Raw genomic sequence first — 25602 nt, 5'->3', positions numbered from 1 at the left:
AGACGAAGAGAAATTAATAAAATTAAAAAAAAAATAAAATAAAATAAAATTGTTGGATTTTTTTATAGATTATTGTTGGACTGATTTACCCAGCTGGCACGAGGTGGATTTTGGTAGGGAGTCTTTCCTGCTCACAGCTACCCATTCAATCAATAAAATATAATTTTAATTAAAAATTATAATTAATTTAATATACAATGTTTTTTTTTCTAATTCGTTTGGACACTTGTGTATACATTCACATAGGCTCTCATGTGACTGTACAACATGGGAAAAAGTTTTTTTTTATTTTAATTTTTTTTATTTAAAATAAAGATTAAAAATTTAAAATTAATAAAATAAAATTTAAAACTTCTTAAATTTATTAAGATATATTTCATAACTAATTAAATCTGTGAATATTTTATTTTAATTATTATTTAATGTCAAATTTATCATTTTTTCAATTTCACCACGAAGTTTTAAATTTTGATAACGTGAATCTTGGTTTTCATGGTTGAGGTTTTTTTATTTTTTTTGAGGATCAGTATTCGAAACAGCTTTTTTTTTCTGATTTACATGTTTGGATCTATGGATCTCAAACTTATTATGCTTGTAGGGATGTTTTTGCAGACAACAATACCTAAAGCATGACGGCCCCTACGCCATGTTATTCTTCTTCTGTAGGGTTTTCTTTACCCTATCCAAGTTATAGTTTACGGAAGCTAAGAGATGCCATATGGTTATTTCTCTACACGTGGCCACGGGCTGGTTTTGATTTGAAATTGGCGATTTGATTTATTTTTTAAATCAATTTGAAATTAGTCTAATTTAAAACGATTTGAAATCATTTTAATTTTTTAATAGTTTAAGTCTGGTTTTAAAGTTTTGGTTTTGATTTTTAATTAAGTTTAAATTATAAATGGATAATTCGATTTTGATTTTAAAAAAATTTAAATAAAATATAAAGAAATAAATATAAATCTTAATATTATTAAATATTTATTTTATTAAATAAATAAAATATTTAAAATATATCTATTTACATGATAAAAAATAAAATAATTTTACATATAATATAAAAAATAAAATAATATTATGTTTAAATATAAAAAATATTTTTTTATAAATTAAAAGTAAAATTTAATTTAATTATCTAATAATTTAATTGACTTATATATCAATTTTGACACAATTTTATAAACTTACTTATTTTAAAAAAATCAAATCGAAATTGAATTAAATTATAAATTTAAATCCATCGATTTCAATTCAATTTTAATTTAAATTTACAAAAGGAGAACCATAACTAGCTCTTTTAATTTAATATTTAATTCAATTAAAAATCAAAATTAGTTGACCATTTGATTTTGAATTTGATCAATTTGATTTTAATTTATTTCACAATTCAAACTGGATCGTAATCATGTCTATGTTTCTCCAATTATAATAGAATTTTTTCAAAATCGGTATGGTGGGGTTTGAGTGGGTAATAAATAACCGATTTTGATATGAAAATCTACATATTGATTTTTATATTTTTTTAAAATTCAGTTATTTAATTCTTGTAATTAAAAAAATAAAGAACAAATTAGTCTTTTGGAAAAAATTCAATTAAGCCTCAATTGTATTATCTATTTAATTACTAATTTGCAACACAGTGAGTAAATTATTGAAATGTGTGAAATTATAAAACCTAAATTGTAATGAAATAAATTAATCCTAATTATATAATTTTTTTTATGGCAATGTCTTTTTTTTTTCAAACATGAGAACTAAATAGATAGTTTTGAAATATATTTATTATAGATTTTATTAAATTATGGAGATTATATAATAACTTACCTCAAATTTATGTTTTAAAGTAAATAAGAAAAAAAAAAACTAATTCCACTACCTCAAATTTACAATTATGCCACTTTTGAAGCAAATTGGAGAAGCTCTAAAACTAGTCAAGTGTCTACAGGTGGGAACTGAAGACAAAAAGAGGAGTATTGATTCTGCAATTGAATATTCTAAGTGGCAAAATTGAATTATTAACTATGAGTGAAAATAACAGGAAAATAGTGTTTATGATAAAGACATATGTGGAACAGACAGAACCTAATATTTAATCAATTTCCATAAATACCCTTTGCGATCAAATTGGCCTCCCTTGTTTGAAACAACTTACAGTTAATGCTTGATTCTCGTGTTGGTAAATTAGTAATTTACCATATTTTCATTTTGATACGTTTATCTTTTCTCCTTTCTGTGCAGGATAATTAACAATTATTTATAATTAAAAGAAAAAAAATAGGAGTAGGTAGATGAGAGAATGAGGAAGCAATAAAAACAAGTAATATGAAGAAGAGGACAAAGGGGAGTCCCAAGTTCCCAATATTCCCAATTGGAGCAGCAAAGAAAGGTCCCCTTTATCCCATAATTTCCACTTACACCAATTAATATTACTACACAAAACGAATTTTCCAGCTCACACCGACTGGTCCACCCTTTGCTAAAGTGCACATGTGACGCATTGCTCCATTTCTTTCACCCTGTTTTGGTAATTTCACCTTTCGACTAAAACACCAAGGTTATGAGTCTTCTAGCCTTAAAACGACAAAACGACACGCGAGGACCACCTCCTCCCACCCTAGTGTCTTCTTTTATTGGTTCGTGCATGCGGTAACTGCCAATCCAACCGTGTTGTGAAGCACCGCGGTCGTCTTGCTTCCAAGCTATGACCATATAAAACACATTTAATTAATGGAAAAATACATTTTAGTATTATGTGCTTTTGCGATTTTAATAATAAAGGTTTAATTTTTTTATAAATAAAAATATAAAATTTTATTTCTTATAATGATGTTAAATTTTATTAACGTGATATAATAATATTATTATCATTTAATGATGTGGATTAGAGTAGCGTGATAATATTATATTTTAAAATAATACAGAATGTCACGATATATTTATAAATGATACGATATTATATTATTTTAAATGATTATGTGATATTTTACATAAATTTTATATCATCTGTTATAATATTAATGATAATGATTTTTAAGTATAAAGAGAAAAAAAAATTAGAAAATTAGGATGATAGATAAAGAAAAAATATTTATCAACCCCTTTCCTAAATATCTTTCTTTTTTTTTAAAAAAAATCACATTCTTTATTTATATTTATCTTATGTCTCTTTCTATCTATTTGTATGAATCTTTTACTGCATCTCTTTCTCTCCCTTATTATTTTTTTTTATTTTTTTCATATATTTTAAAATTTTAATATTTTTATCATTAAAAATTTAAACTTTATTTTATAATTAGTATTATAATAAATGACATGGAATACCAAGTCATCATTCGAGATTTTGTGGTTCCACGTCATCCATGAAAATGACTTAGACATTTTATATCATCGTAAAAATATCATGTCATAATGCTACGTCAGCGCCAAGTCATTGAAGGATAATAATGTCATTATATCTTGTTAGTGAAACTTAATGCTATTAGTTATTTATTTTAATAGTGTTACAAAAATAAAAATTTATATCTCGTTTTTAATTAAAAAAATTTAAATTCTTATTGCTAAAAATTATAAGTAAATTTTTTTAGCAGGACAATGAGCTTTTTTATAACAACCCGGAAACCGGACCGTTATCGGCGCTAGGATTCATATCGATTTAAAGTTGTCGGAACCCATAGCAAGCCTAATATACATCCTGTGTACCTGATAAAATCCCATATATGATCATACATTTTCATAAAAATTTTAAACTTTTCACATACCAAGCTTGACATGTGCATGTACTAAAACTGTAAACATAAAAATCATATACTAGAGCTCTCATCAAATGCTCTAGTGGGTCAACATAACATACATCAAGCTTGGTTCAACATTTCTCATCATAAAAACATTTCATAAGATCATGTATAAAAGGGATTAACCATACATTAGGGCCAAGCACAATACTAATCCATGAAACATATCTCTACATAACATTACATTATACCATTTTACATATCATGTCCACTATTAGACTATTACACTTAACATAGCCTTTAACCTTGACGACTTCCCGATTTATCATGAACCTGCAAACCTGGGGGTTAGGGGAGAGGGGTGAGCTACAAAAGCCCAGTGAGTAGAACAAAAAAATAGTTATTTAAATATATGTTTTCATGAAATGCATCACAACACAGTCAATTCACATCATGGATGGACTGACCCAAAAATCCCTCTACTTTGTGCCCGGCCCTCGGTGGAGCTCCTCAGGACTTCTATTACATACATAAGCTCTGTGCCCGGCCCTCGGTGGGGCTCCTCAGGACTTCTTTATATAACATAATATCTAGAGGGCTAATGGGTCGTCCTGTTGTCCATCCACACCTACAATGAATAATGCAATGCGTTATATTCGTGCATTCTAATGCAAACAACCTGTTATTGTAACGACCCGGAAACCGGACCGCTACCGGCGCTAGGATCCAGATCGGCTTAAGGCCGCCGGGACCCGTAGCAAGCCAAACATACATCCTGTAAACCTGTTTAATCCCATACATGGTCAACAACATACATAAAAAAAAAATTAAAACTTTTCTTTCATTCAAACATTTCTTTGCCAAGCCTAGCCTGTGCATGCACAAACATAACATAAACCTCTCATTGGAGTCCTCATCAAAATACTCCAATGGGGTAACATAACATAACATAGGCTTGGGTTACATAGGCATCATAAAAACATTATATCTCATACAAGACCATGTGTACAGGGAATACAACAGACTCTAGTCAAGCACACTATTAAACTTTCATTACATTACATATCATACTTTTACATTACAAACAAACCATGTCCACAGCTAAGCTATTACATAAACTTCTCTTACTCTGCTGACTTCTCTATCTACTCTGCACCTGCAAGACTGGGGTTAGGGGAGAGGGGGTGAGCTATAAAGCCCAATGAGCAGAAACTAAAAACATTAATTTTATTATTTCCTTTATTCTTATTCATTATTTATTATTCATTTTATTTTATTATTCTTTTTATTATCATTATTATTATTATTTATTTTATTTTATTTCCACATATTATTTAACTTTTTTTTTTCTCTATGCTTTCATGAAATGCAACACATCACAGCTAATCACATAAAGGATGGTATTGTCACCATTAGTCCTCTTCCTTTCCAAAGTGCCGGGACGTAGAATGGGTCAACCGGTCTTTCTCTTACATAACACATCATAACATAACATTCCAATATGCCGGGACGTAGAATGGGTCAACCGGTCTTTCTCTTTCTTTGTGCCAGGGACGTAGAATGGGTACAACCTGGACTTTCATACATAACATGCCATATCTCATCATAACATATCGAGGACTATGGATCATCCAATCAACCATCCACATCAACATCAATTTATGCAATGCAGCATATTCGTGAATTCTAATGCAAACATCCTGAAATATTGCATGGCATTAGTGATGCATGGGCAATGCTTTATGATTCATTCATTTATTTATTTACTTTACTTTAAAACTTAAGGAGTTATTCCACTCACCTGACGACTGAAGCTTTAACAACTCAAAGGTAGCTATCTCACTGCCGGGGGTCTCGGTTCCTCGGGTCCGAACCTACACAGGTGGACTTAAATGAGGTACCAAACAAACATAAACAAGACTCTAAGCATACCCCCAAAAACCTCCTAAAAACACCTCAAAACACCCCTAGAAAACATGCAAGAAAAGGCTGGGCAGGGCACTTTCGGCGGCACCTTCGGCGGCCGGAAGTCCCTCCAGAGCCGAAAGTCAGGCAGGTTCGGCGGCACCTTCGGCGGCCGAAACTCCCAGATAGAGACGAAACTCATGCATGTTCGGCGGCACCTTCGGCGGCCGAAAGTCTCGGACAGAGCTGAAACTCCAACTTTCGGGGGCAAGCTTCGGCAGCCTAAAGCTGCCTCCCAAGCCACGTTCGGCGGCCGAAACTCCCTTCGGCTGCCGAACCTGGTTTCTGCCAAAGGGCAGAAACTTGGCTCCTCCTGCCTCCAAAGTTTCCCAAAACTTCTAAACATGCATAAACTCTTCTACAACACTTCATACACAAGCATGCAAGCTCCTAGGGGTCTCAAACTAACTTAAACCCCATCTACAACACACAAGCAAGCCACATTGTTCAAGAACACTCATCAAAACCATGGATTTTCATAAAAAAAACCCATCAAGCCTACTCATGCATTTCTACCCCGAAAACTTGCATAAAACTTACTTAAAACACATATAGAACTAGAGATCGGCTCTTACCTCTTGAAGATCGAGAGAGAAACGATCCTAGCTCGAAGATGGGGGAGATTTGAGTTCTTGAACCTCAAAGCTCCAAAACTTGCTTAAACTTCAAAACTCTTCAAAAACCAAACATAACTTGTTAAGATCTAAAAGATCTGAGGGAAAACACTTAAAAATCACTATAGGAGGCTAGAACTCACCGTCGGCCGGAATGGGAGAGAAAACCTCGCCCATTTCGGTCACGGGGCCTCTTATAGGGCTGGTTCTGCCACCTTTCGGCGGCCTAACATGCCCCCACATCTCATGCATGTTCGGCGGCCGAACATGAGGTTCGGCGGCCGAACCTTGGCTCACTCAAACAAGGCTTTCGGAGGCCTAAGGCGCTCCCAAAACCTTACCATGTTCGGCGGCCGAACTTAACTTTCGGCGGCCGAACCTGGCAAAGCCTCCCTTGGTCTTTTTCATTTCAAACTCAATTCCTTTTCACTTAAAAACATAAAATACATTAAAAACATTTCATAAAACATGGTTTTCCCCTTCTAGAGGTTTCCGACATCCAAGATTCCACCGGACGGTAGGAATTCCGATACCAGAGTCTAGCCGGGTATTACATTCTTCCCCCCTTAAGAACATTCGTCCCCGAATGTTCACCAATCAACACATAACATGGCAAACATATAACATACATATTAAACACATCAACACATAGGGATCTAACCTTAAAAGAGATGAGGGTACTGCTGGAGCATAGACTCCCGTGTCTCCCAAGTGCACTCTTCCAAGTTGTGGTGGTTCCACAGGACTTTCACCATCGGGATTTCCTTATTTCTTAACTTTCTGATCTGGGTGTCTATGATCCGTACTGGCTGTTCAACATAGGTGAGATCCTCTTGGACCTCCACATCAGGCTCACTAAGAACCTTGCTCGGATCTGACACAAACTTTCTCAACATCGAAACATGGAAAACCGGATGGATTCTTGCCATTGAAGCGGGTAAATCCAGCTTGTACGACACATTCCCAATCTTTTGCAAGATTTCAAAGGGTCCGATGTATCGTGGGGCTAGTTTACCTTTCTTCCCGAAGCGAACCACTCGCATTGGAGACACCTTGAGCAATACCAGATCCCCCTCCTGAAACTCTAACTGTCTCTTGCGGACGTCTGCATAACTCTTCTGTCTGCTTGCAGCAGTCTTGATTCTCTCTCTGATTATGGGTACCACCCTGCTGGTAATTTCTACTAGCTCAGGCCCTGCCAAGGCCTTCTCTCCAACTTCCTCCCAGCAAACAGGTGATCTGCACTTCCTTCCGTACAAAGCTTCATATGGAGCCATCCCGATGCTAGCATGATGGCTGTTGTTGTAGGCAAACTCCACCAAAGGTAGATGCTGCCTCCAAGAACCGCCAAAGTCCAGCACACACATCCTGAGCATATCCTCTATAGTCTGGATGGTCCTTTCTGACAGTCCATCAGTCTGGGGGTGGAAGGCAGTACTGAAATCCAACTTAGTACCCATGGCATTCTGCAGACTCCGCCAAAACCTGGAGGTGAACTGGGGCCCTCTATCTGACACTATCGAAACAGGAACCCCATGCAGCCTGACGATCTCATCCACATACACCTGCGCCAACTTGTCCACAGAATAGCCACTCCTGACAGGAATGAAGTGAGCAGATTTGGTGAGTCTGTCCACAATCACCCATATGGAGTCCACTCTGTTGGACGCCGCCGGTAACCCTACTACGAAGTCCATAGTTATATTTTCCCATTTCCATTCTGGAATCGGTAGCGGGTTAAGCATTCCAGCCGGCTTCTGATGTTCCAGCTTCACCCTCTGACACACTTCGCAGGCTGACACGAACTGTGCCACTTCTTTCTCCATTGCTGGCCACCAATAAACTTTCTTCAAATCTTGATACATCTTGGTGGCTCCGGGGTGAATGCTGTATCTTGCATTATGAGCCTCTCTCATAATGTCTCCTTTTAGCCCTATGTCATCTGGTACACATAATCGACTCCCATAGCGGAGGATCCCCTTACTGTCGAATCTGAACTCACTACCACTGCCTGACTGAACAGTCCTGGCAATCTTCACTAACTCCGGGTCCTCATGCTGTTTCTGAGCCACCTGCTCCAGAAACACGGGTGATACTCTCATCTGGGCCACCAAGGCACCTGTACCAGACAACTCCATCTGTAGACCTTCCTCAATAAGCTTGTAGAATTCCTTCACCACTGGCCTCCTCTCTGCCGATATATGGAATAAGCTACCGAGTGATTTCCGGCTTAGGGCGTCTGCCACGACATTCGCCTTACCCGGATGATACTGAATCTTGCAATCATAGTCACTCAGCAGCTCTACCCATCTCCTCTGTCTCAAGTTCAAATCTCTTTGACTCAGGATGTACTGCAGGCTCTTATGATCTGTAAAGATCTCACATTTTACCCCATAGAGGTAGTGCCTCCACATCTTGAGTGCAAAGATTACTGCTGCCATCTCCAGGTCGTGTGTGGGGTAATTCAACTCATGCTTCTTCAGCTGCCTAGAAGCATAAGCAATCACCCTCTCATTCTGCATCAGTACACAACCCAGTCCCACACGGGACGCATCACAAAAGACTGTAAAGTTCTCATCACTAGATGGCAGAGCTAAAACTGGTGCTGAAGTCAACCTCTTCTTAAGCTCTTCAAAACTCTCTTCGCACTGGTCGGTCCACAGAAACTTCTGATTCTTCCTGGTTAACCTGGTCAGAGGAGCTGCTATCTTTGAGAAGTCCTGAACGAACCTCCTGTAGTAACCTGCCAAACCCAAGAAACTTCTAATCTCTGTCACTGAAGTGGGTCTAGGCCAGTTAGCCACAGTTTCTGTCTTCTTGGGGTCCACCTCAATACCATTCTCTGACACTACATGCCCCAAGAACGAAATGCTCCTCAGCCAGAACTCACATTTAGAGAACTTGGCATACAAGCCATGTTCCCTCAAAGTCTGCAAGACCAACCGCAGATGATGGGCATGCTCTTCTGCATTCCTGGAATACACTAAGATATCATATATGAAGACAATAACGAAGTGATCCAGGTATTGGCTAAATACTCTGTTCATGAGATCCATGAATGCTGCAGGGGCGTTTGTTAACCCGAACGGCATCACTAGGAACTCATAGTGCCCATATCTGGTCCTGAAAGCTGTCTTTGGGACGTCTTCATCTCTAATCCTCAGCTGATGATACCCAGATCTCAGATCTATCTTGGAGAAACAACCTGCTCCTGCTAGCTGGTCGAATAGATCATCGATCCTAGGCAACGGGTACTTGTTCTTGGTAGTGACCTTGTTCAACTGTCTGTAGTCGATACAAAGTCTGAGGGATCCATCCTTCTTTTTCACGAACAACACTGGAGCACCCCAAGGTGAGGTACTCGGTCGGATGAAACCCTTATCTACCAGCTCTTGTAACTGTTCCTTAAGCTCCTTCAGCTCTGCTGGCGCCATCCTGTAGGGAGGGATAGAGATCGGTCTGGTTCCTGGCATCAATTCTATCTCGAACTCTATCTCCCTAGGAGGCGGTAAACCTGGCAGCTCGTCTGGGAAAACATCTAAGAACTCTCTAACCACAGGCACCGAGGCGGGCTCTCGGACATCGCTGTCTAGCTCTCTCACATGAGCTAGATAACCCTGACAACCCCTCCTGAGCAGCCTACGAGCCTGTAGGGCTGATATCAAACCTCTAGGTGTACTCCCCCTGTCTCCTCTAAAGACAACCTCTGACCCGTCCTGACATCTGAACTTAACTACCTTGTCTCTGCAATCCAAGGTAGCACCATGGGTAGATAGCCAATCCATCCCTAGAATGACGTCAAAATCTGTCAAGTCTAGAACCACTAGGTCGGCGGATAGGCATCTTCCCTCTATGAAAACTGGACTGTACTGGCAGACTGACTCTGCCACTGACGGGTCACATTTGGGTCCACTGACCCATAGGGGACACTCTAACCCAGAGACCATCAAACCCAACCTCTCGACCGCTCTCGGAGAAACAAAAGAATGGGTTGCACCCGGGTCCATTAAGGCATAAACATCTAAACAACCAATGATGATATTACCTGACACCACGGTGTTGGATGCATTCGCCTCTTGCTGCGTCATCGTGAAGATCCATGCTGGAGCTGACGGACCTTCCCCTCTGTAACCTGATGAAGAAGAGGCTGACCCTCTCCCTCGGCCTCTGCCACTAGCCTGTGTTGCGGCTGAAGCTGCTGGCTGTGCTACGCTACCCGAAGTTGTCTACTGGGGCTGTGCCGTAGGAACTACTCTCGGACACTCCCAAGACATGTGTCCCTCTTGCCCACACCTGTAGCAGGCTGTCGTCCCAAACCGGCATACCCCTCTGTGTAGCTTACCACACCTTGCACACACTGCATTATCAGCACCAGAGCTTGAGCCACCTCCTAATCCCAGACCTGACTTGATCTTGCTCCAGAACTTATTCTTCTTTATCTTCCTGGTGGTATTATTCCACCTCTTACTGCCTGAACTCAAGGATGAAGGGTCTATCCTTCCCCCACCTGGGGTCTTGGAACCAGAAGGCTGTGCCACTGACTGTTTAACTTTCCCCTCGATGATAGCACTAGCCTCCATTCTCCTGGCCATGTCTACAATGGCATGGAAACTTTCTCTATCAGCTGACTGAATCAAAGAGGAATACCTGGAATTGAGCCTCATGATATACCTCCTTGACTTCTTCGGATCTGTGTCCAGATGTTGCCCAGCAAACGGCAACAACTCTAAGAATCTATCGGTGTACTCATCGACACCCATCTCATCTGTCTGCTTCAGCTGTTCAAACTCAATCATCTTCAGCTCCCTGGAACTGTCAGGGAAAGCCCATCCTGCGAACTCATTCGCAAACTCCTCCCATGACAGACTGTCCACCCTTGGTTTCACATAGTTCTTGAACCACTCTCGTGCCTTCTTGCATTTCAGAGTGAAACCAGCCATCTGAATGGCTCTACTGTCATCCGCCCCTATCTCATCTGTAATTGTTTTGACCTTCTCCAGGTACACAAACGGATCATCACCTGTATCAAACTGGGGAGCACCCAACTTTATGTAGTCAGTCATCTTGACTTTGCTCCCTCCAGATGAGCTAGGCTGAGGTCTTAGGGTTTCTGGAACTGTGGGTTCTGCTGGTGGTGGTGGTGCAACATCCCCTGGGATAGGGTTTGCTGTGCCTGGATAGGAGGGTTGAGGTGGGTACATAGGGTATTGTGGATACTGTGGGTGGAAAGGTGGGTATGGCATGTGAGAAGGGTAAGGATTAAAACTGGGGTAATCCGATGTATCTCCCATCGAATACCCGGGGTATGGTGAAAAAGGTGGGTACTGGGGTGGTGGAACAAACCCCGAGGCCTGAGTGCCTCCCTGAGTCTCACCCATGCCCTCTTCTGGCATGCTCACACCAAGACTACCATCCCTCCTCTGGTCCACATCCATCTCTTCTCCCACATCCACTGACCTGCCTCCTTGAACCGTTCCTCTTACTGATCTGCTTCTACCCAGATCCAGAGACCTTCTAGGGTCTCCCACTGCTCTGTCCCTGTTGGACCTACTTGACATTGCCCTTGGCAATGCTGGAGGACGGGCGCTCGTGCCCTCATCCTCCGGTGGTACTCTAGTCAATCTAGCCGATCGACGAGTTCCTCGCATTCTGTTTACTGAAAAACAGCACAGATAACAAAACATTAGCATCAAATGGTTCATGTGGAAACACATGAACCCACATCATATACACATTATATTCATAGCATATCTCATGGCATCCATACTTTCATTCTAGACAGGACTCTACATCCTATCCTAGTGGACATGATTTCCTATTGTGCTTGACTTTCTATAACATCTATGAGCCCGACACTCTAGGTCCGACCATATGAACCTAGAGCTCTGATACCACTCTGTAACGACCCGGAAACCGGACCGCTACCGGCGCTAGGATCCAGATCGGCTTAAGGCCGCTGGGACCCGTAGCAAGCCAAACATACATCCTGTAAACCTGTTTAATCCCATACATGGTCAACAACATACATAAAAAAAATTAAAACTTTTCTTTCATTCAAACATTTCTTTGCCAAGCCTAGCCTGTGCATGCACAAACATAACATAAACCTCTCATTGGAGTCCTCATCAAAATACTCCAATGGGGTAACATAACATAACATAGGCTTGGGTTACATAGGCATCATAAAAACATTATATCTCATACAAGACCATGTGTACAGGGAATACAACAGACTCTAGTCAAGCACACTATTAAACTTTCATTACATTACATATCATACTTTTACATTACAAACAAACCATGTCCACAGCTAAGCTATTACATAAACTTCTCTTACTCTGCTGACTTCTCTATCTACTCTGCACCTGCAAGACTGGGGTTAGGGGAGAGGGGGTGAGCTATAAAGCCCAATGAGCATAAACTAAAAACATTGATTTTATTATTTCCTTTATTCTTATTCATTATTTATTATTCATTTTATTTTATTATTCTTTTTATTATCATTATTATTATTATTTATTTTATTTTATTTCCACATATTATTTAACTTTTTTTTTTCTCTATGCTTTCATGAAATGCAACACATCACAGCTAATCACATAAAGGATGGTATTGTCACCATTAGTCCTCTTCCTTTCTAAAGTGCCGGGACGTAGAATGGGTCAACCGGTCTTTCTCTTACATAACACATCATAACATAACATTCCAATATGCCGGGACGTAGAATGGGTCAACCGGTCTTTCTCTTTCTTTGTGCCAGGGACGTAGAATGGGTACAACCTGGACTTTCATACATAACATGCCATATCTCATCATAACATATCGAGGACTATGGATCATCCAATCAACCATCCACATCAACATCAATTTATGCAATGCAGCATATTCGTGAATTCTAATGCAAACATCCTGAAATATTGCATGGCATTAGTGATGCATGGGCAATGCTTTATGATTCATTCATTTATTTATTTACTTTACTTTAAAACTTAAGGAGTTATTCCACTCACCTGACGACTGAAGCTTTAACAACTCAAAGGTAGTTATCTCACTGCCGGGGGTCTCGGTTCCTCGGGTCCGAACCTACACAGGTGGACTTAAATGAGGTACCAAACAAACATAAACAAGACTCTAAGCATACCCCCAAAAACCTCCTAAAAACACCTCAAAACACCCCTAGAAAACATGCAAGAAAAGGCTGGGCAGGGCACTTTCGGCGGCACCTTCGGCGGCCGGAAGTCCCTCCAGAGCCGAAAGTCAGGCAGGTTCGGCGGCACCTTCGGCGGCCGAAACTCCCAGATAGAGACGAAACTCATGCATGTTCGGCGGCACCTTCGGCGGCCGAAAGTCTCGGACAGAGCCGAAACTCCAACTTTCGGGGGCAAGCTTCGGCAGCCTAAAGCTGCCTCCCAAGCCACGTTCGGTGGCCGAAACTCCCTTCGGCTGCCGAACCTGGTTTCTGCCAAAGGGCAGAAACTTGGCTCCTCCTGCCTCCAAAGTTTCCCAAAACTTCTAAACATGCATAAACTCTTCTACAACACTTCATACACAAGCATGCAAGCTCCTAGGGGTCTCAAACTAACTTAAACCCCATCTACAACACACAAGCAAGCCACATTGTTCAAGAACACTCATCAAAACCATGGATTTTCATAAAAAAAACCCATCAAGCCTACTCATGCATTTCTACCCCGAAAACTTGCATAAAACTTACTTAAAACACATATAGAACTAGAGATCGGCTCTTACCTCTTGAAGATCGAGAGAGAAACGATCCTAGCTCGAAGATGGGGGAGATTTGAGTTCTTGAACCTCAAAGCTCCAAAACTTGCTTAAACTTCAAAACTCTTCAAAAACCAAACATAACTTGTTAAGATCTAAAAGATCTGAGGGAAAACACTTAAAAATCACTATAGGAGGCTAGAACTCACCGTCGGCCGGAATGGGAGAGAAAACCTCGCCCATTTCGGTCACGGGGCCTCTTATAGGGCTAGTTCTGCCACCTTTCGGCGGCCTAACATGCCCCCACATCTCATGCATGTTCGGCGGCCGAACATGAGGTTCGGCGGCCGAACCTTGGCTCACTCAAACAAGGCTTTCGGAGGCCTAAGGCGCTCCCAAAACCTTACCATGTTCGGCGGCCGAACTTAACTTTCGGCGGCCGAACCTGGCAAAGCCTCCCTTGGTCTTTTTCATTTCAAACTCAATTCCTTTTCACTTAAAAACATAAAATACATTAAAAACATTTCATAAAACATGGTTTTCCCCTTCTAGAGGTTTCCGACATCCGAGATTCCACCGGACGGTAGGAATTCCGATACCAGAGTCTAGCCGGGTATTACAGTTATATATCATGATGCATGAACATGCTTAAAACATTTGAATTCTCGAAATAAAAGATTAGTTTAGTTCCACTCACCTCTGGCTGACTCTGAACAAACTCTGAAGCAGCTATCTCACTGCTGATCACCTCGGTTCCTCGGGTCCGATCCTACACAGGTGGACTCAAATGAGGGACCAAACATACTCTAACATGACTCTAAACAACTCCCCAAAAACTCCCTAAAACATCATAAAACATTTATAGAAAACATGCAAAGGAAAGGCTGGACAGGGCACTTTCGGCGGCAGGTTCGGCGGCCGAAAGTCCCTCAAGAGCCGAAAGTCAGGCACTTTTGGGGGCAGGGTTCAGCGGCCGAAAGTCCTTCCAGAGCCGAAAGTCACCCACTTTTGGGGGCAGGTTCGGCGGCCGAAACTCCCCTCCAGAGCCGAAAGTCCAAACTTTCGGGGGCGAGTTTAGGTGGCCTAAACTGCCTTCCCTGGCAGGTTCGGCGGCCAAACCTGGATCCTTCTGAGTGGCAGAATCCGATTCTGCCATCCCACATTCAGCCATCCCAACTTCCAACATGCATTCAACTATTCTAAAACATGCATAAACACTTATTCAAGTATATAGGGGGCATAAAACTAACCTATACCCCAACAAACATCACATTAAGCATACATTTATCATTTAACTAACATAAACCCTAACATTTTACCCCTAGACTAAACATGCATCAAAACCCCTTAACTCTTCATAAAACTTACTTAAAACATCATAAAAGACGTGGATTGACACTTACCTCTTGAAGATCGAGAGGAGATGCGATCCCAAACTCGGAGATATGGAGGAACGAGCTCCGAGGTCTCCAAGCTTCAAAACTTTGATCTTTAGCTCAAAAACTTCAAAACAAGATGAAAACTCATAAAAATCATGAGAGACTTTAAGGAAAAGCACAAGATCGACAAGGGGTGGCGGAGACTCACCTTGTCCGGAAATGGAGAGAGAAAACTCGCCCATTTTTGGACAGGGGGCCCTTTATAGGTGGCTGGCTCGACTACTTTCGGGGGAGAAAAGTGCCTCCACATCCGCCCCATGTTCGGCGACTGAACATAAGGTTCGGCGGCCGAACCTAGGTTTTTCCCTCAAGCTCTTTTCTTTTCAAAACTCAATTCTTTCTTTAATAAAACCATAAAAACACATGAAAACACTTTAAAAAAACCATATTTTACCCTTCTAGAGGGTTCCGACATCCGAGATTCCATCGGAAAGCAGGAATTCCGATGCTAGGGTCTAGCCGGATATTACATTTTTCATCACTTATATTGTTGATATGAGTAAAACAAACAAAACTAATAAATTTAAAGAGTTTTGTTGGATAAAAGTAATTTTATAAATGACTACTAGAATAAGTCCACACATCTCCTTCTATAGTGATACATTGAAAACTTTGGCTTTAGTAAGAACCATACCTCCTTCCATACTGGATTTTCCAAAACTAAAAGATCCATGATATCATAGAAATATTTGTACAATCAATCCAAAACTCTTCCTTCCACATTTTTAGTCAAATCTGCCACCGAACCATGATTTATATTATGCTTAACAATACTATCAAAATTGATTTCAATGGAGCCTTAGAAGGAGGGCACTACAAAGAAAATGAAGATTGATAGCTTTTCGTTTGATATTCTTGTCTTTGACAAATTCAAGCTAATGAGTGTAACTCCAACAAGTAAAAGGTACAAGACATTCTAAGTTTCAAATGAGATAATTTTTCTTTTATTCTATAATATATAAATTATAAAGTATTGAATATAAAACAAAATCATAAAAAGAAAAAACACATTATTATAAAATTTAAGGATCCCTTATGGAAATTTTTTTTATAAATGTAATATATGAGTGTATATGTTTTTAGATTAAATCTAGTCGAATTAAATAAAAGTTTGAAAAACAAAAACCCCATGAATAGCGGCTTTATGAAAAGCCCACAAAACGTGAGGGAAAGACACATGAAACGGTGCCGGACTTGCCTCAACTGAATGGTGGGCTTTCTTCGAGTGAGGGATTTTAGTTTCGATTTTGGATGATCTCAATCAATTGGATCGGATCCACGGACACCTTCCCAGCCCTTTTTATCGAGTGGCCACGATATGTGTATAAATATCCTGGTTTTATTTTAATTTATAATTTTAAAAGTTTTATTTATTTATTATTAAGATGTAGATTGTAGAATTCTACTTAATTTATATTAAATAAATAATATAAATGGAATCATTTTAATTTTAAAAAATCTCAAATTGAGAACATTATATTTAATTCCAATTATTTAATAATTAAAAAATAAATATAAATTTCTAAAAACATCATTTAATTATATTTATTAAACATATACACTTAATTATGGGTTAAAATGGGTTTAAGGATGCTGACGAAGCACTTAATCATATCTAGTATCTATAGGATTAGATTTAGAATTTGTCTAATTTTGGATTACAATGGAAATAAAATTTTATAAAATAATAAAAATCGTAAATCTCAAATTTACTTGTCAATTTATCTATCCCTCTCTCTATTTCCACATCTCTCTCTTCGTCTCTCTCTCTCTCGCGCTCTATGCAATCACAGGGCGAGACAGAAAGAATGCAAGAGACAGAGAAGGGAAGGAGAAGAAAATATAAAAAATAATAATAATAAAAAAAAAATTCAAAGGCAAAGGCTTCTCATCACATTCATCCATTTCGTCTTCTTCGCAGTTTCTTCAACTCTTTGGTTCAATCGATCTCTCTCAGATTTTGAAATATCTGATTCAGCTTATTAAATGGGAATGGTCAATTTCTTTCGACGCTTTCCTCTTTGACTTTTTCTATCCTCTTTATTAGGGTTAGTTTTAGGGTCTTCTCTGCTAATGAGATAATTTATCTTTATTGTGCTTCTTCATCGTCTTCGTCTTCGTCTTCTTCTTTCTCGTTTCAAAGGTCCTCAACGGAGTTTCGCCTTCGAAGGTAATATGATTCATTGTTTGATCTTATCGAATGTTTTTGTATTCAATTTTTGTTTGTTTAGTATTTTCTTAGGCCTGATTGATAGGTTGATGATGCATATATGATGGTTAGGGTTAGGGTTAGGGCATCTGCGCAGATGGAAGCGTCCGGTAGTAATTCTGACGGGTACAGAGGTTCTTCGGGAGGGAGTAGTACAAGTAGTGGTAATTCTAGGAGGTATGGAATGCTATCGGCTTCAAGTATCATTCAGGCACCCATTTCTGCCTTGTTAGAATATTCGGGTCTTTTACGAACCTCTAGGTCAACTCACCAAGAAACGGACACTTTGATGAACGCCTCTGGTGGGGTTCATGATCATCGACTTGATGATTCTACAGCTGTAGCAGCAGGAATAGCTGCGGCAGCCAACAACGGTGAGGTTGCAATTAGGATAATTGGTGCAGGAGAACATGAGCATGACAGGGAGAGCTCTGGATTGGCGGTTGGGCAGTTGGGTTCTCAGCGTGAGGTGTCTGTGCAGCAGCCAATGGCTGGGATGGAATCGGATGTTCAGGGAGATTCTAGAAATGATCGTGGTTCAGGAGAAGGTCCTCCTCAGCAGCCTTCCGGTGCAAGTGGAGATGGGGAAGTTGCTGATGGCAGTGGGACTAATGGAAGGGATTCGTCTTACCAGAGATATGATATTCAGCAAGCTGCCAGATGGATTGAGCAAGTCCTTCCTTTTTCTTTGCTTCTGTTGGTTGTTTTCATCCGCCAGCACCTGCAAGGTACTATCTGTTTGGCTGTTGCTTTTTATTTTGATATTAGGATTGGTTGACATAGAACTTTTCTTCAAATTGCTTCTTTTTGTCTGTTGTTCCATGTTATACATGATTAGTGATGAATCTTTTGTCTATATAAAAGCAATTTATATTGGTGGGTGCCAAATACTTTGTAGTAATTCCACTGGTAATGGATAAGTAATGACTTAGAATGTCCTTGTCCTCGCCATGTATTTACAGAAAACGACATGTGCAAATGTGTGAATTTGCATATGCTCCCTCTCATTTGATGTCGAATACTCGTTATATCAGTCCTGCATGCAATCTCTCATTTATTGTCCATATACGTATGCAGGAATATCAGTCCTGTGATTGGGTTTAATCAATTATCTTAGAAAAATCTTGTACAAGTTTCCTTATTTGATGCCACTTTGCTTTGGTCCTTTGTGTGCAGAATTGGTGCTTTGTTATTTTACTTATGATGATTATAGCTGGTAGTTGATTTAACCCTAAAACTCGCAGTATGATCAAATGAAGAATCATAGAAATTGGATGTCTGAGTGAGAGGATAGCATGAAAGGGAGAGAGGGCAAAAGAAGATAATAGCCTCCCCACCCTTCTACCCCTAGTGTTTGAGAAAAGGTGCTAAGTATCACTTATTGAGATAGAGAGAATTATGGTGTTCAAAGAATTTACACTTCAATATTAGCCTTTGTGTGAGTTATTTCACTCTTAACAACATTCATTCTGTTACTTGTTAATCACAGACTCCATAATTAAACCTAAATGCATAAAATAGTTTTGAAATGAGTTTATAGGTAAGTATTCAGTAGAAAATGCTGTAAATATGCAAGCATATGAGAGTATACTGTACGATAATTATAGATCTTTTCTTTCCTTTGTTTTTGTTTACTGTTCATTTATGAGTAATGGCATCATAACTTTTTCATTGTTTGGTTTGTTCCCATGTCTCAGTTCCATTTATATCAAAAGATCTACCAGGAACTGAGTGTTTCGCCTTTTTTTTTGGGGTGACTTTTCATAATGTTGTGTCTCGGGTGTTAAAAGCTCTTCAACTCTGACTTGGATTACCTTTGCTGGAGTTTCTTATTCTGATTTTATCACCACTGTAGTATGCCATTTGAAATCCTTATTCCCTTTTTTTTTTCCTATCATCCCGTGGTATAACTCATTTCATTCATCAAGTAGTGACATTTGCTTTTCTATAAGGAATTGCAGGTTTCTTTGTTACAATTTGGATTGCTGTTGTCATGTTCAAGTCAAATGACATCCTACGTAAACAAACAGCTCTGAAGGTACATAATTTATATTTAACTGATACTGAGAATTAGTTATTGGATTTTGCTATTTCAGAATTCAGACTCTCATTATTGGACTCTCATTTTTTGAGAGCGACTGTAACATAATATTTGAGCATTTTGTTTGTTGGCTGTAGGGAGAGAGGAAAATCTATGTCTTGATTGGCATCTCTCTTGCGTTCACACTTCATGTGGTTGGTGTCTACTGGTGGTATCAGAATGATGATCTTTTATACCCATTGATTATGCTCCCTCCCAAAACTATACCACCCTTTTGGCATGCTATTTTCATCATAATGTTGAATGGTATGTTATTTTTGCAAGTTACTAGTGTTGCTTTTATTTAAGATGCACTTTCTATTGTAATGCTGCAGATTTTTATTTTTTTCATTTTCTCACATTGATGGTATTTTATCTCAAACTACACATGTTTGTTTAGTTTCTTGCATGAGAAACACACAATGAGGCATCCATATGGAAATACACACTCATTTTTTCCTTCTTCTTTTGGTTTCCTTCTAATAATAACAATAATAAATTAAGCCTTAGTTTCAACTTTCAAGGTAGTTAGGATTGACTATTAGATTCTTTACTTTTGCATCAATATCCGAACTTGTAAATCTTTTGATACTAGTTACCTTCCTCCATGTCATTTTAGGTCTCTCCCTTTTTCACTCATTCCACCACTAATTTTATCATTCTTCTGAGCTCGGGAATTCAATGATTGAAGTTATCTTAATCAATTGTCTCTTATTTTATAACCATTATGTGCTACATGCACTTGTGGATTATCATTCCTTAGTTTGTTCATGATACAATATCTGTTATCACTATCAGACATCCAATCTTAATATTCACATATATACCACATCATCTTGTGGGTATGTTTTATCTTAGATATTCGACATTCATTCCTAACATAACTGGCCTAGCTGCAGTTCTACAGAACTTACATTTCACTTTGTCAAGGATTCTACAGTCATGTAGCACAACTGTTACCCCCCTCCATTTCAACCATCCTATTTGGTTTTATGAGTTGCATTCTCATCTATCCTTCCATTCTCCTAGATGATAGAAACTTAAACGAGAAAAAATGCCCTTAAACCAAATATGAGCTCTTGTTAAGTTTCTTGCATTTAGATTAATTTATTTGAATCTTTATCCAATATCTATATATTTTTTTTCTCTGTACCTTTAGATGTTTCTTAATTTTGGTTCCTTACAGATACTTTGGTCCGGCAAGCAGCAATGGTGTTCAAATGTATATTGTTAATGTATTACAAGAACAGTAGAGGCCGGAATTATCGTAAGCAGGTGAGGTAATATGTAGCTTGCATCTAGAATTTCATTTGGTCCTAAAGGGAATTAGAGAACTGAAGAAAGTGGTGGTGGTTGTTGTACTATTTCTTTCCACCCTGGTTCTTCCCTGCTGGAACAAAAGAAACAAAAGGGCATTTTAATCAACTTCCTTTGCCTTAATCTATCTCAAAAACTGTAGGCATGCATTTTCAGATTTATATACTTGGGTGACTGATAGTTTTCTTATTTTCCAGGGTCAAATGCTAACTCTTGTTGAATATCTGATGCTGCTATACCGCGCCTTGTTGCCTACACCAGTCTGGTACCGTTTCTTTTTGAATAAAGAATATGGTAGCCTCTTTTCATCTCTGATGACAGGGCTGTACTTGACTTTCAAGCTGACATCTGTCTTCGAGAAGGTACAGTATTTTTTTATTTTTTATTTTTGTATTCTATCCTTTTTCTTTTTGTTCCTCTTTTTGGAGCCAATATAATCTCTTGTACTGAAGGTCTAAGCACAGTGGCTTAGCACATGGATATCTTACACTGTCTTCCCCCAGCTTGTACATTCCCTTGCCTGTTGCTCGTCTTATTTGGCAATGGTTGTTAAATTACAGGTGCAATCTTTCTTTGCTGCTTTGAAGGCACTATCACGTAAAGAGGTACATTATGGGGCTTATGCAACATCTGAGCAGGTAAATGTTGATCTCCTTTTCCCTTGGATATCTGTGATGCTGGTTTGAAATATTGTGCTTGTGTAACATGCGCAAGTATATATGCCTTTGATTAATTAATTTCTGTACATCAATTGTTCTTAGAGGAGTCTTGAGGCTCAGTTTTGTTTATATTTTGAATTCCTGGCATTTGGAATGCTTATGAAAATTTGTCATTGAAAAATGATTCCCTACTCGAAGGAAAATGTGATTTTTTTGAGGAAAATGGCTTCTCTTTTCTGAAACACGAAGTTACTTTTATATTTCTACAAACTTGCCGGAAAGGGTCTGAGAAAACAACATAGACACTATCAAGCATCATTTATTATCTAAAATATGCTGTTCTTGTCCAGATGATTTCACAATCTTACATGTTGAAAGAGGATTTATTAACCGATTTATGCATGAAATAAGAGAATAATTTCAATGCTGCAACCAACAACGGAAAGTATGTCAAACTTTTTCTCAAAATATGATTTGCTCAAAAAATATTTTTCGCAGATAAGTTATTTTCCATAAAACAAATTAAGCCCAAGAACACGTATGCATAGTTATGGCTTTCCAAGAAGAGGGAAAAAGCAAGAAAGGAAAGTGTTTAAGCTGACAAGAGGAGTTCATTTGCATTTCCCAACAATTTGTGTTGCAAATAAATGTTTAGACCTGTCGTAGTGATGAACTGTAATAATATTTGTAGCACATTTTAATACATGCATACACCAATTACTGAAGTTTTATTATCAAATGCTAACTTTCAATGAAAGGGTTTTGCCATTTTGTCTTTTTCTGGTATTGGAATTTGGCCCGTACATGCGTATTAAACAATATTTGTTTATAAATGCAATAGAAAGGCTTACTGTAAATGTAAAGGCATGGTAGAATATGCAGCTGTAAACTGTCTATGGGTATTTTGGCTGATGGAATCTTTGTTAGCAAAATACTGGGGTGATTAATGCCTGATTAGAAATTGGTTCTTTGTCAATGATAAACTGCAAAAATAGTATGTAATGTCAACCTATTGAATTACTAGGGGCAGGGGATATAAAATGAGCACCCGCTTGAGGTATGATACTATGTGGCTCTATAATAGAACAAAATGGATTTTTGAACTGTCAAATCTCTGATGGTTTTACTGCATTCGACTTGCTTAACTTTCAATAATTGCTAATTGGGCATATCTCATATAATTATGGGAGTGGGTTAAGATCATTAGTTTAAGTTCTACTTCTCTTCTATTGTACCCAAAGGCTTCAATTAATCTGAGTAGGCCAATAGTGAAGGATTAAACTGGTGAGAGTTTATTCTAAAGTTTAAACCATTCAATGAGAACTTCTTTCAAATTGATGTCACGCTCATATGAACTTCATACTTAACTCTTAGATCAAACCTTTATACCCAGCGTGCATAGCCTGAGGGACTATTCAATAATTTGATTATAGAGTAATATAAAGTGAGATCAGAATGCAATTGTGCCCTGGCTTTTTCTGTTTGGAAGGAAGGGCATTCATTGTTCTTTCAAAATATTTCAGTTGTTTGCATAATAATTAAGATATTTATTGGCAGTGTTCATTGGGATGCAATACTGAAAATTGCCTGTAATTAGATTGCTTGCATTTTTGACCTGTGTGAACGTTTGAAACTTTGTTGATGTATAACTCACTCTCTCCTCTCTCTCTCTCTCTCACGCACACAGAAAAGACATGCACGCATGCATGTGCACACGAACACACAACGTGAAAAAATATGTTGTGGATTTTGGTGATATGTGGGGAATTTCTACATGCATTTGAGGTTCTTGGCTATATGTGCAGGTCAATGCAGCAGGAGACCTGTGTGCTATATGCCAGGAGAAGATGCATGCTCCCATTTTACTTCGTTGTAAACACATCTTTTGTGAAGATTGTGTATCAGAATGGTTAGTGATGTTCTTAATAATGATAAGTTGCAACACTGCTGAGAGCCTTTGGTTACATTTTATGTTTGTTTGCAGATGATTGGATCTCTATTAATTTAGCTAACTGATATTCTGATTCCAGGTTCGAGAGGGAAAGGACGTGTCCCTTGTGCAGGGCCTTGGTCAAACCTGCAGATCTTAGATCGTTTGGCGATGGTTCTACTACTTTGTTCTTCCAGATATTCTAGTACATTCTACTGTAAAATCCTAGGAGTTTTTCTTCTTCGGAGCTCAAACGCCTGCTCAAAGCTTGCCTTTTCCTGATCAGAAGATATCAACACAAGTATATGCGACTATCTGGCTGTGCTTAATTCAGCAGTTGACCCAAGGAAGTTGAACTGAAGCAAGTAGATGGAATTTGATTTGGTTCCGTTCCTTTGTTGTATCGAGAAAGGTTGAATGTATCTAATGGTCCTTAACGGCAGTTCCTTTAAGGACTAACGCTTTATGTCCGTTTTCGTTTGCCATAAATGATAAGCTTTTCCCTCTTGTTGAATTGTATATATTTTTCTCAAAAGGCATAGATATTTGTACATCTTTCGTTTGGAGTACATGAAAGGTTCACCCTAGAGCCTAATTTTTGCACTTGACTGATTGTTTAGTTTTGATTTTTCTTTCTTGATGTTAGATTAAGTTGAGCATAATATGAAATTAACAGATTTATGTGCATTATATCCAATTAAGAGTATGCATCCACAAGATCTAAACAACACGATGCACATCTACGGAAGTCAAATCCGGCTGAGAAAAAACAAACAATTTGACTAATAAAAGCCTCTTGAATCGGGTACTTGAAACGTGTAATGCTAGCCAAAGACCTTACCTCTCTTCCATGTGAGCCTATTGAAACATTCCCGTTGGAAACATTCTCCTCAATAAATTAGAAATTATTTATTTAGCATGATTTGGAAACGGCTTGTCAGCCTACAGGAAGAACCTATAATGATTTCCATTCTACTACATAGAAAAAATGTTAAATGGAAAGGACTCATTAAGCCATAGAATTAATTGTAGAAAGCCACTAGTCCATGAAGTTTTCAATTTGCATGACAGTTACCGCTGCATATTGATCATAAACCTATATTTTCTCCTTCAGATATCATATAAATCAATCTTTTGCTTGATCAATGGTGGGCCACTTTCTTCTTCTTTCCCTTTATTCATATGAGATATATGAGTGAAAAATTATACTATCAGTGAGTTGATCGATTTGGAAATATATATTGCAGAGTATATAAAAAAAATTTTAGCCTTTGACGTGGTAAAGAAATTTTTTTAAATATTTTAAATTAAACAGATAACGCATTTAATTTATTGAAAAATTCACTGAAATCTCACCTAAACAACTATTTCAGTCAAATATTTAAACATTAATAATTTTTCTGAAATAAATTGATGTTGTGTAATTCACTAGATTAAGTTGAGTCTAATATAAAATCAACAAATTTATATATCCAATTAAGAGTAATCATGATATCCAATTTAGAGTAATCATGCAGCCACAGGATCTAAGGGAAACGATGCTAATCTACAGAAGCTAATCCCGGTTGAGATAAAATAAATTGAGGTTCAGGAGAGGTACCGTTTGCTGCCTATTAGAGGGACACAAGGTCAGAGCACTATTATGCTAACAAACTATAATTAAAGCCATATATTGGTTATGGTAGAAGAGAAGGCGATTCCAACTGATAGAAGCCTCCTAAATCGACTACTTAATACATGTAATGCTAGCTAGAGACCTATAATTTGCCTATCTTCCATGCGAGCCTAGTGAAATATTCCTCATTGAAGACAAACACAGACAAATGAATAGGCTCAAAGTCTGCTAAAAAATAATAGTAAAAAAATTAATTATATATCCATGTAGGATAAGAGAGAGGAGACCCATAAATCTGAGGGAGAGGAGAGAATTTCTTCT

The 25602-nt window shown here is 38.3% G+C and overlaps 1 protein-coding gene across 5 annotated transcripts; it reads left to right on the top strand.

Annotated features, from left to right (window-relative positions):
- The first annotated feature begins 17189 nt into the window (after positions 1-17189).
- Positions 17190-24269, top strand: LOC110622704 (RING finger and transmembrane domain-containing protein 2). Of its 5 annotated transcripts, none has more exons than XM_021767302.2 (9): positions 17190-17641; positions 17727-18408; positions 19642-19718; positions 19859-20027; positions 20947-21035; positions 21275-21439; positions 21638-21715; positions 23542-23645; positions 23767-24269. In XM_021767302.2, exons 2-9 carry the CDS (start codon positions 17742-17744, stop codon positions 23870-23872), a joined length of 1455 nt encoding a protein of 484 aa, XP_021622994.1. In that variant the 5' UTR covers positions 17190-17641; positions 17727-17741; the 3' UTR covers positions 23873-24269. The 5 variants fall into 5 exon arrangements, with proteins under 5 accessions (XP_021622994.1, XP_043815906.1, XP_043815907.1 ...); XM_021767304.2 differs by having other exon boundaries at positions 17191-17641; positions 17759-18408; XM_021767303.2 differs by having other exon boundaries at positions 17191-17641; positions 17753-18408.
- Positions 24270-25602: the final 1333 nt, after the last annotated feature.

This window comes from Manihot esculenta, chromosome 9, assembly GCF_001659605.2.
Source record: "Manihot esculenta cultivar AM560-2 chromosome 9, M.esculenta_v8, whole genome shotgun sequence".
Lineage (NCBI taxonomy): Eukaryota > Viridiplantae > Streptophyta > Magnoliopsida > Malpighiales > Euphorbiaceae > Manihot > Manihot esculenta.
This window is presented reverse-complemented; position numbering and strand designations above follow the sequence as displayed.